Below are 12591 nucleotides of genomic sequence, written 5' to 3' on the forward strand. Positions count from 1 at the left end.
TAAATATTAATTGAAATGCACTCGTAGAAACTAAAACGCAGCTTTTCTAAAGACTCAAAGACGAAAAAAAACAACAAAAAACTGGTTTACATGAACTGCTTTAAAACAGTTTCCACTTGTCATAAAAAATGTTTTAAAAAATCCAATAAATAAAACATAATTTTCTGGAAAAGTTAATTTAGTATAACCTTTTGGGGTTCAACAATGTCTGGAAAAGCCTGTGTGGTTTTAGAAAACCAGAGTTCGTCCAGCTCTTGCTTGTTCTGTTGAGAACATTTTTGGTGATAAGGTCCAGATTAATAAAACTTGGTTTTGTAGGAATGTACTGTGCTTATCATTCGTGCAGGGAGGATTTGTATCAGCAAACATGTAGCAGGCTAGCATTGTTGTCAGAATGACAGAACGAGGGCAGGTGTTGTGAGTTTTAAGCCCTATGCATGTTGACAAGTGGTTTTTACTGTGTATGTACTTAGGAAAACGCACCTTTCAGAGATATTGATGAAAGGAAACACACCCATTGTTTGACTTTTCTATGTTTGAACTAAACGTCTAGTCTTTGATAAACAATTTGATGGTTTGAAGTCCTCCTTCAAACACTGAGACTGCCCCTCCGGTCTCATGAAACTCTGTGATCGAACATGGCTGGATCGCAGAGCATTTTGCACCTGTAAAATATAGGTTTCTGCACCTTCACCATTAGTTTTAGCCTTAATATAGAGAAGGATACAGTCATGATGCATTTCAGGAGAGAAATGGAGTACAGATGCATGCAGCTGCCTTAAATGACTAAAGCTCTTTAAACCCAAAGTTGGTTTTTGAGTTATGCTGCAACTATTTAATATTTTACTTTATAAACCTGCCGTGACACTGCTTGTGCATTTTCCTACTCCTCTTTGCTAAAATTGATGCAAGGGTGTCTCTATAAGATGCAATTTGAATTTGAACAGCAGCCTGTTTGCGTAATTTGGAGGTGGGATCACCATTTTACAAGGAGCAGATGGTCGTACCGATCCATAATTGTGTGTTTAAAAAACAACAGGTGCAGTTCCTCACGATATAAGGTTGGTTTGAATCTTTAGTTCAAGCATTTTGGTTAATTTCACAAACTCAAGCATCGCTGCCCTGCTTTGAATCTACGTAGTAGGATGGGAATAATGTTTTAGCAGGTTATTGACTGACATTTTAGCACAGAAATATAAACAATGTCACACCTGATGAATAATCTGGTGCGAGAAAACATGCAAACTGCAACATAGGCTTCTTATTAATTGATACTGGAATAAAACTTGTGCTTTTGTCTTTTGTCTTTCAGTCACAGAGTGGGGTGATGATGTGCGGGACATCTCTGAAGAAGAAGCCATGGTCATTGTCAATCATCAGTCCACTGGGGATGTTTGCACTCTCATGATGTGCCTGCAAGACAAGGGCACGGTAAGACATTGAGGAACAGAACCGTGTCAAAGCTGCAGAGGTGTGATGTCGACATGCGTAAAGAGCAGAGCAGCTGCTGGAATGTTGGAATGTTGCTCCCAGCAGTTCCTTTAGCCGTCGTTCCTGTTGCCTCGGACTCATTTTGCATCAGACTCTGAGCCACACCAGCTTTAAACTCAACGGGTGTTGTTTTTGGAAGTGAAATGAGGGTAAATTTCCAAGTACAAATGTTTCTTGGATGAATGATTTTTACTGTTTTTTTAAAGGCTTACATAAAGTAAACGGAGGACTTTCTGGGTAATACAAAGAGCTAATTTCTGTCATAATATTCCTGCTCTTGAAGATGATTTGTTCCTTACAGCTGTATGCCTCTGTTTTGGAAGTTTATTATGATGTACAATAGTTGAGTACAGTTCTCGTAGAGGCCGCCATCTGTCAGATGTAAGCTGGTGTTTCAGCAGTTTCTTTCTGCAGTTTATTCAGTCAAATCTACCGAACCTGAAGAAGACTCTTCTTTGAATCATAGTTTAATCGTTAGTTTAATTAATCTATTTTTTTCCCTTTTACTTTGAGCTTTTTAAGGCAATAAAATGATTGCTTTCTTATTTAAAAAGAAATTGATTTTTTTTTTAAATTTGCATCTTTTTAAAGTATTTCTAATATGGCATATAAAGGGTTAAGTAGTTAAATGAAAAATCTGTGTAATGTGCCTATTTTTTTAAATCTGATTAGTAGAATAATCAATTACTAAAATAATCAGTAGCTGCTGCCCTAAATAAACTGATACTGTAACTTGTTGATCATCTGTATTTAAGTTCAACAATGCTGTGTTTCCATTGGTTACTTCTGTACTGTTGTTGTTTGGTTGTTGTTTTGGCACTGGAAGTGCCGAGTCACACTGCACAGACATGATCATGATCCATCTCCACCGCTGCATGGCTGGCCCAGTTTATCCTCTTAGCGAGGGAAGGCCTGTAAGCCGGAGCTGCATTTGTGCAGGTCATGAGGGTGGAGGGGACGATGTCGGTTTGCTCCACTTCTGAGCGAAAGAAAAAAATGTAGTTGTAACAGATATTTATTGTATTTTTTTCTCTTTTTTTTTTTTTCAGGTGGTGCGGAAAATGATGTGGTTGATGGACCATGTGTTCAAATACACTAATTTTGGTCTAGTGTCCCTGATTCATGGGGACTTCTTCATCAGACAGGTAGGAGAGCCAAAGTGTTAAATATTCTTCGACATTAATTTACTGCCTCTCCTCCGTCCTTGAGCTGACCAGCCTATTTTTCTGGTTGGTGTCTCGCCCCCTAAAGGCAGCAGCAGCACTTGTCGCTGGAGAATAAAATCCTATTTTTGTCCCCGTAACTTGTCAACACCTTGTTTTTCTGATGGTCGAAGGAATAAAAGCACTAACCTCTGGGCCACGATACACCACTTGTAACCCCGACTGCTACAGGCTAGTTGTTACTGCCTGTCTCAGTTGTGGATTAGAAACCCATCCGGTTATCACTGCTGGTCAGGAGATGGGTGTATTCCTGTAGCTCTGGTGTCCTGAGAAAGAGAATTGCCGTCGACAGTAATGTGTGAGGGTGATGGGGGGCCCCGCTTGGTCCATCTGGGTCCGTCTAGACAGCTGAACATACATATGGAAGCGCCACGGCTCCTGCTAGTCAGGGAATTCATGGAATGTCGTGAATGTCTTTGTCTTCCAGGTAGACTCAAGTATACCAAGCTTTGGTGTGTTTTAACATACATTTTTTAAAATCTCATCTATTTAAAAAAAATTTTGGTAGCAGATGTTTGCTTGATGCTAATCAGCTAATAAGGGTGCTTTCACACCAATCCTGTTTAGTACTCCGCTTTAATCAAACTCTTGTTCATTTGTCTAGAAAGTCCAGTTCTTTTACTCCAAAAGCAAAAAGTGGAATATAGCGCAAGGCATTCTGGGTAAATATAACCAAAACAAAAACGCGTATTAGAAATCACTCGTGATCTTTTGTCAAAGACGAGAGAAATCCTACAACTGCTAAAATTTGATGCCACTTCATTTCTGTTTACATTTCGTAAAGCAGGAAGTTGTCTTCTTCAGAGGTTTTCATGTCGTTACATCAGTGGTGCTCGGCACAACACCACCGGCAGGTGAGGGGGAGAAAGTGTTTGGTTTATTTCACAAAGTGCAACGTCTAAGAGAATGTAGAAATACAATTAATATGAAATACATCCATGTGTTATATCAACCAACTTATTTTACCCTTTTCAGCAGAGTTCAAGCCTTAGTTAGAGAGGTCAAAACATGACATCTGACCCTGTTATTCACCCCATGGTAAAAATATTTACTACAGTTGACAGATTTGCTTTGTGTAAGCAGACCATATTGGTGCCAGCACCATGTGGACATGTTTGCAATTATTTTAAAATTTTCTGTGCTTCCAGACCCCATTCGCCCTCGCAGTATTCAATCTACAAAATGCTTCAATTTCACTAAATCTGAATCAGAATGTATTCACCTTGCTAAAAAAAAAATCAAAAAACACCCGAATAAAAACCCGTCATCTCTCACAGTTTGAGCATGGCGGAACAGCATGAGAGGAGGGAATTATTTTTTTTCTTTTTAGGTCATGGCAGCGCTTTGCTGTGGGATTTCACATCAGGCACTGTGCCGAGGGTGAAGCCAGACGGGCTGTAGAGGAAAGTCTGAGCGATCGCAGAGATTTCTGCCCTTCTCCTTCTCCTCCTCCTCCTCCTCCTTTCTGTCATCGCCCCCTTTGGCATTCTCGTGTGTAAATTCCTGACATCTTTCCCCAGAATGCTTCACACATCCACTCAGCAAGCAGCTGCCCCGGTCACCCAGAGCATCTGCTGTCCACTCATGACTGGCACGAACGTCTCAAACATTGTTACACACAGCACAGCGGCACATGACCAGAGCACAGCGAAGCTCCATCACTTATTTTTATTTACATATAAAGAAGATCGATAAATCCCGCTGACAAGAAAATGTTCGAATGCTTAGTTTTGCAGCATTCAAGTTATTTGTGAATGTACAGTGCATCTGGAAAGTTTTCTAATATATATATGTTTTGCCCAACTAGTTACTAGATTTAGGTTGAAGTAAATTTTTTACTCAGGGTCATGTTGGTTGAGGAGGTAGCTTTTTTTTTTTCTTCTCCTTTTTGTATTTATACAAATTTCCTGATCAAAAAAAAAAAATTAAGTGTGCCAAAAAAAGCAAAAACAGAGTTGATCTACAAGGAAGCAGCTACTTTTCCATATGACTGTACTTTGAGTTTAATAAAATTGAAGGTAGACCTTTATGGACACACTTCAAATCAAAGCTGCGATGTGTATCAAAGAAACGGCAGCTCACTTTGCTACAGTCATTGTGTTGAGAAAAACAAAAAAGTATAAAAATCTAAATGGGAACCACTATGTCGGAACAGAAATGGCCGCATCTCCAAGTATAACAATATTTGCTGGTTTCACACAGGTTTCTTACTGCAAAATCAAAACTGAGTTATAGCAATAAAAGTAGTGGATGCTGCTCCTTTTTGTTTGTTTTTGCCACCTGGCAGAATTTCTGAATACCCAAATTTATGTAAGTGAGTGAAAAGTGTAGCAAACCAATAAACTGGGTTATAGTAAACAGTTTGTATCACTTAAAAAAATGAGATTTTTTTAAATTAAAATTCATTTTAACTCCTTTCTTCAAATAGGTCAAATGGAACCAGCTCCTTTTGTTTTAGTTTATTTTTTCCCCACTCTATAATCGTGCTCAGTGGAAAATCTTCTGGGACTGTCCTGTGTTGGTTTTAGCTCAGCTAAATGTTAAGTAAACTGATTAAAGCATGTAGCAGCTCAGCCAAAAAACGCTGAACTGTTTGTACACTTCAGAGACAGTTGGCCTAAAATCAGAGCAGACCGGCTGATAAATTAGTCCCATCACAACCTTTGCATTTGCTGAAGAGGAAACAGTGTTTTGTCTGCAGAGCAAACTGCAACGTATCTTTAACGAAGTGTTAAACTTCCACGTACTTGTCTGCTACATGTTCACAGGTTTTCCTTTCGGATAAATGAATTGTCATTTCACTCCCTAACTCTGGTAGTGCAGTAGTTGTGTTGTGTTACATTACAGCTGCACTGGCAAACAAATGTGCACACTTAAAACACGCAGAGCTGCACGGCTGAGCTAATACGTTTAAAATGGTGTTTGACCGTGGCTAACTAAAAATCAATGCTGCTGCTCCTCGTCCCATCCTTGCTAATGCACTTATCGTTGTCATGGTCGTCATGATTTGCATCCATTTCGGACGTGGCATGACAGCTAAGCAATGTTTGTGTTTCTTTTTGCTGATTCCGCTTCGACAGGAATACAATCTACTTAAATTATAAGATTTTGACCCAAACTGCCCACACAGGGTTATTACAGTCTGTCTCCATCCATCCCTCCAAATCATCCCTCTGTTTGTCCGCCCAACCTTTAGCTCTCTCGATTAAATCTGTGCCTTCTGCACATAAAACTCTTGTTGGATATCGCTATGATGACATTGGTTCATTTTCAAGGCTCTTTTCCTTCTTTTCATTGGCCTCATAAAGTGAACATCTGCTTTGGCCATCGAGGGCAGAGAAAGTCCATCCAAAAACCCAAATACATAATTGACAAGCAGATTTAGTTTGCATGGCTCCTGAAATACAATATACAACCGAAAGTGGCGTCCGAACAAGGCTTTGCGATTGTGATATTGCACACACAGACACTGCAGTGACACTTGAGATTCGATATAGTCAGTGGTGAGATCATTTTTTGCAAATCTGCCAACAGCAGAGCTCTTTTTTTTTTGTTTAGCACTTTTGCTAACTTGGAAATGGTTTAGCACACTTGGCTTTCCCTAAATTAACTTTTCCCAATAAATTCCAAAGTGTTAATTTACTTGCCTGTTTTATAAACTTTCAACATCTGTGTTCAACTTTTGTTTATCGACTTCTTTCTGCTTTTATTTTGAAATATGTGTATGCAGCAGTTTCCGTTTCCTCTCCCTCATTCTCTCTTTTTTTTTTTTCTCCAATAACTTTTTTTAGCGCTAAAGCTGTAGAGCTTTAACAGAACATGCTGCCGTGTGATTAAACTCTCGTTGTTAACGCTCTACACATTTTTTTAATTTTTGTTTTTCCATCAGGGTAAAGCTCACAGAGACAAGCAGCTGGTCTACTTGAAGGAGCATCTAGAAAAATACTACCACAGCCGCGACAGGAAGTGGATAGTGCTCTTCCCTGAGGGCGGCTTCCTCAGGAAGAGGCGAGAAACCAGCCAGTTGTTTGCAAAGAAAAACTCTCTCCCTCACCTGACCCATGTCACGCTGCCTCGCCTGGGGGCCACCCACGTTATCCTGAAAACCCTGTCGGCTCAGCAGGAGAACGGAAGCGTGGGCAGCGACTCCGGGACCCGCAACCAAACAGGTAATGGGAATATACAAATATTTTTTTCCCCCCCCCAACAGTTAATTTCCTCTTTGAATATGTTTTTCCAAGCAGTTGAAATAAATGCAGCGGTTCAGTTCTGTTCCTGGAGATTTTTTTGAGCGGGGGGGGGGGAATATTTTTTTTATCCTGAACTTCTCCCTGCATATAGGGCTCTGTCGTTTTCAATCAAATGTTGTTTAATGTCTGCTGCAGGGCCGCAGGAAGACGCATGCAGCATTAAACCCCCCTCCTTCATTGTTTCGCTGTTTTCTGGGAGCTCTGCTTTTAAATGAGAGGCGACTAGTTGCAAAGATTGCCAGGAGAGGAGAGAGGTGGCATGGACTCAGCTGCTAGAAATTGCATCAATGTTCCTGAAAAACCCCAGCGGTGATTTGCAAGAGAGTTACTTTTTTTTCCTTTTTTTTTTGTGCCAAGAGACCAGCCCTAAATACAACCAGAGAGCAGGAAGATAACATAGCAATTAACAAGAAATGGTTTAATGATAGTCATCTGACTTTCCTTGGTACAGTTTGGATCAACAGGTTCTGTTTCTGCCTTTTTGAAGTTGTTCTGTTTAGTAAAAGTTTTAAAGATACTGTTTTGAGTTGTTGCTAGTAGTGAATTGGAGAAACCTCATTGAGAACGTGGCTTAGATTTCTTTGGTTTTGCTAACGCAGCTCCCTGTCCTACATGCCGTCTGTTTGTCCCTCTGCAGGACAGACTGTCCTTCCAAGAAAAAGAAGGGGTTTCTTGCCATTCGCACTAAAACAGAAACCTCACAGAAATATTTTTTATTATTTTTTTGACAATCAAAAAGCTTGCATTTTTCCAATACAAATAGATTTTATGTTAAAGACCAACACAAAGTAGCTATTATTTGTCATGAGACTCATACTTTGGAGAGAAGTAGTGAAATGAGTCCACTTGTGTGTAATTCATGTCTAAATGAAAGCAGTAGGTCATTAAAGGCTTTGGAGGTTTGCTGGAGAACATTTGTGGACAAACAGGATTATCAAGAGGGAGACAATTGTGGCGAAGTTTAAAGAACTTTTAAAACTTTTAAATAAATCACACGCGTTCCGAGAGCTTATTGAGATTTTGTTGAAGTCTGTGTACGTACATGTTTAAATTAACTGTAGACTCATCAATAGCTGCGTTTCCACTACAAATCTGCGTAAAACGTTCTCAATGTTCCGTTTATGTTGAAAATACACAATTTTGCAATTGCGGTGTTTCCATTAAATAAGAAACTCACCTAAAATCACATTCGAATAAGTCTGTTTATACAATAATTCATTAAAAAAACACACCGCGGCATCAGCCTCCTACCACTTCATGTCGTCTCTTTAATTTTTTTCACCAGTAGTAACATCAGGTTGTTGATTTAAATGGGCGTGTTTTTTTTAAGTAAATTTATTTTTGTAATTCCAATTTACTCAACTAATTGGTCAATATACTGTGAATAAATAGTCGAACCCTATTACACATCATGGTGCTTTCAGTATTTTGCTTCCAGATCTCATCCCAGTTCTTCCTTCATGTGTCCGTCTCTGGTACAGCAGCTCAGAAGAAGAAGAAGAAGAAGCGGCTGCATGGGGGCTTGTCCTTCCGCTTGGATTTAGCTCACTATACATGTTAGAACCGAGGGCAAGAAAACACTCATTCCCAGAAGCGCGCTGTGCCCCTCGCTGCTCTGTCCTCAACGTGTGAGAGTGCGTCTGATCAAAGTCGCTGCTCTGCCTCACTCTGACCCTCCCTGATGCTCTGCAGAGGTGCCCTGAGCTTGCTGACTCACTCAGAGACAAATGGGGCCACTTGGAGAAAATAGGATTTGATGTAAATGTGCGTGCCGCTCCGCTTCAGCCACGCAATGTCATCCAAGCTAAATGCTCTGCTCAGTACGGATATAATGCACAGGGGTCACGTTCTGCAGAGAGGCCCTGCCAATAAGGTCGACGTGTGATTATAAAACTATGTTTGCAGTCACAGATGAGCAAAGGTTGAAGATGGGAACCTTTCAAGTGTGGGAGTGGAGCTCCGTGAGAGTCTGGCATAAACTCTGTGTCCAGTTAAGTTGAGCTTAAAGTGTTGTAATTGGTCGGCCGAATGGCCTGATAGAGCCACATATCTGTCACCGGGGTTCCTTCCTCTATTTACAGGAGGGCAGGCCCAGTTCGATGTCATTTCAAAGAGCGTGACCGTTGCTTTCACAGTGTTGTTTGTCATTTCTTGGAAGCCACCAGGAAACCTTGGCTCAGGGCTCCGTTCTTCTGCTTTTGGAAGGAGATCTGCTGGTGTTTCAATACCCGCAATGCCGTTCAAGTCTCTTATCTGCACAGCCAATCAGAGTGCTTGTTACTCCCCTGGCTCCTCTCTGCGGGATCGCAAGTTAAATAAACATAGGTGTGCGTTTGTCGAAGGTCGGGCTTCGCTCCAGAGAACGCATCTGAAAACGAAGGTTAAAGGGAAAGTAAGCCTTCGAGGTCCTAATTAGAGGCAGCAGTCAAACTGTGAAACTTGGTTAGGCTGAATCCATGGACACTAATTAACAAGAGGGCTGCGTTCACAAGCATGTAAACAAACTGTCACAACGCTATCATCTTCCCTCATGTCAGAATGAAGTTACACAGACTTTACGAAGCATTCATACCCATGAACTTTCCACATTCTCCACTTTTTGTCTTTTGCAAAACATCTCAACTTCAGCAGTGGGTAGAGTGACATATTTTTACTTGAGCAAAAGAAAGTAAGAGTTAAAAAGCATTTGGCAAAAAGACTACTCACGGACTGAGTAATGGATCAAATCAGCAATTATTTTATATGAGAAAATGACATCATCAGGTGGACCAAAATGTAAAATGATGTGGAGATTTTGGCATTTTAAAAAATGAAAAATGAATGAAAATAAGAAGTACATTCTTTACAAAGAGTTACTCAAGTAAATGTAGTTACTACCCAACTCTGCTCAAGTGAAATGGATTTGCAGGTTAAATGTTTTGTGTGGGGGACCCTTTAGATTTTAAACAAATAAAATCAAAGATGTTGAGTGGTCAGTAAATGTGTTTTGACTACAGAAAGCTCCAGCTCTGTTTATAGTATTCAGAACAATGACCTAGACGGTTGGACAGTTATAAACAATAAGGTGTCTTTCCTGGTCCGTTTGGCGTGGCATGAACATGCGGCTCTTTGTTGTCGTGGTTTTCAACCTCTCCTGTTCAGGTTGTACTCTGCTCAAAGTGTTGAAATTGTTACTTTTTGGCAATATTTCTCCTTCTACATCTTCTTACGGAGTCTGATGTAACACATCCAGTCGGTTGTGAAATTGAGCTCCTCTTTTGTCACACATTTCCCTTGCACAAAGAAGCCAGTGTGCTTTGATTGGGAAGTGCTTGCTACACATTAACGGCAGCCGACTCTTTGACTCCAACCAAGGCAGTCAAATAAGCACCGCCGCTTCACATCAGGCTCGTTTCAGACGCGTCTGTGCTGACGAAGGCTGCTGCTGCTGCTGCTGCTGTTGGCTGTTTTTGCATTTGACAAGCAAATGCAGACTTGTCAGCTTGAGAGGAAAATAGCGTTTAGTTCAAGCCTACAGGCAGTTTGGAGGTTGGGATTCGTTTAGGTGTTGGACCTTTAAACATACATTTTTGTCTTCTTTTACGTGATCAGTCACTTCATAATATTTAAAACAATCTCAAGACTGAACGATCTAGAGCCCTGAAACCTTCTGCATGCCCATCCTGTGTGTATGAGGGTTTATGTGTTTATTGTTTGGAGCAAGACTTTTATTACCAAGGAAAATTTTGAGTTTGTTGCACACATGGATATAAAAGTCAGACGTAATGCATCATGAGTGATCTGAAAAAAAATAAATAAATCTGATTTGTGCTGTTCAGTCCATCATAAATCTGATATAGGTCACATTTCAGCAAAAAAAAAAAGTTGAATTTGGGACACTTTTGCCTGCAGGGTGCGAATAGCCTTTTTGTCACCTTTGTTACGAAGCGGTATAGCTGTCTAACTCATGTCCATCTGTCCATTTCTACAGGTTCCATATATGAAACCTTATTGCAGTCAAAATTTCTGCCTTAAATTCATATGGGGTTTGTACATTGTAAATTGTAATTTATGTCTTATAAACTGGCCAAATTAGAGGTAAGAGTAAATCCAATTCTGTCTTGATTTGGTTTCAGCAGATAGTTGATTTCAGTATAAACCCATCATACGGCCAGATTTGGATCCAATTTCAAACGACGAGTTCAATCCCAAATATAATGCATTACAGTCAAATTCAGTTGTTTATTGCAAGTTGATGAAAATTTGTCTCTTAGGAAGTATTGACTTTGCTCCAGTCCCTGATTTTGTGCGAATCAGTTTGACAAAATAAAACCTCATCGTGTCAGATATTGTTGCACGGTAACATTCTCTCCTAACATGCGCTCTTTTGCTGCTGGAAATTTATCTGAATAAACAAAAATTGCAAAATTAAGCTCCTTTGTAAAATCATTTGAACCAAAAGACACCTGGTGTCGGATGGAATATGATGAAAAAAAAAGAACATAGTGGACAAAACCCACTTTTCCAAAGTGTTTTATTGTTAAAAATATTTTCAGCTTGAACATTTTTTGACAAAAAAATAACCTTCTACAGATTTCTCTCTTTCCCTCTGACCAACCTGATTACAGATGCAGCGATTATGTCTCTTAACCCGAACAAAAATGTCCCGCCCACAAAATCTGCCTCTGTCGGTACCAAAGGTGTCCCAACAAGCTCCGATTTTATGCAACAAAACACCAGTGCACTTAATTACCTCCACTCAGACTCACTAATACATACTCTAAAGAACAGTGAGGCAGGGCAAACCACCTAATGTGACATAATCTATTGCATTATGAAAGAAAAGTTACTCAGCACTGCTAACATATTCCACATTTATCACCGACATGAACAGAAACTTCAGGAAGTTATTTAGCTTCTTTTTCTTTAAGATTGTGTCAAAGTCCCTCTATGTGTCCATAAAAGAGGCTATTCTTTAACATGTTGAGAGTGGAATGAGGTCTTCGTCTTGGTTGAAGATTTCCCCATCATTATTCTCCAGAAGTGACTCATCTTGCTGCTCTTCTGAACTTTGTGTTCAATCAGGATTTCAAGATATTTCATAACAAATTGAGTAGTTTTGCTCTAAGCGAGATGTATAATAAAGCTGAGATGAGCCGATCTTGTTGTACAACAACTAATTTACCTAAATGTGTTGCTACAGAACTGACCCAGCCAAGTATCCCTGCAGAAATTCCCACATTTAAACACAACACGCTCTCCCTACCCCCACCAGCCGTCACTAACCTTTCAGCCTCATTGCATTTTTTTATTTTTATTTTAATGACACAGTTTAACGACACGTCTGAAATTTCATTTAAAGTATTATTCAGGTCTGAATGACTGTGAAATAAGGAAAAATGTGTGTGTAAAATTACAGAAGTTTACGATCTTTCTCACTGTCTGAAGTTAAATCAGATTAAGCTTCTCTCGTTTTAGGTCAGTTTGAACTACTAAATTTATTTCTATTTGCTTAATGTCTAAATAGTGAATGAAATATGTCAGATTTATTTATTCATGTCCTCAAAGCCAGATGTATTCTCGGCATTTGGTAGCGTTGCCTTTGAACTGTATGACTTGGCTCAAACGTTTTGGATATTTTCCACAAG

General features: G+C 39.8%; 1 protein-coding gene across 1 annotated transcript in view; it reads left to right on the forward strand.

Annotated features, from left to right (window-relative positions):
* Nucleotides 1–12591, forward strand: part of lpgat1 (lysophosphatidylglycerol acyltransferase 1) — a 49142-nt gene that overhangs the window by 19080 nt on the left and 17471 nt on the right. Inside the window, exons 3-5 of the mRNA XM_007545855.2 lie at nt 1313–1431; nt 2541–2636; nt 6604–6883. Coding sequence (XP_007545917.1) covers nt 1313–1431; nt 2541–2636; nt 6604–6883 — 495 coding nt within the window. The remainder of the gene's footprint in view (nt 1–1312; nt 1432–2540; nt 2637–6603; nt 6884–12591) is intronic.

The sequence above is a fragment of the Poecilia formosa genome, unplaced genomic scaffold, assembly GCF_000485575.1.
Source record: "Poecilia formosa unplaced genomic scaffold, Poecilia_formosa-5.1.2 Scaffold1, whole genome shotgun sequence".
NCBI classification, from domain to species: Eukaryota; Metazoa; Chordata; class Actinopteri; order Cyprinodontiformes; family Poeciliidae; genus Poecilia; species Poecilia formosa.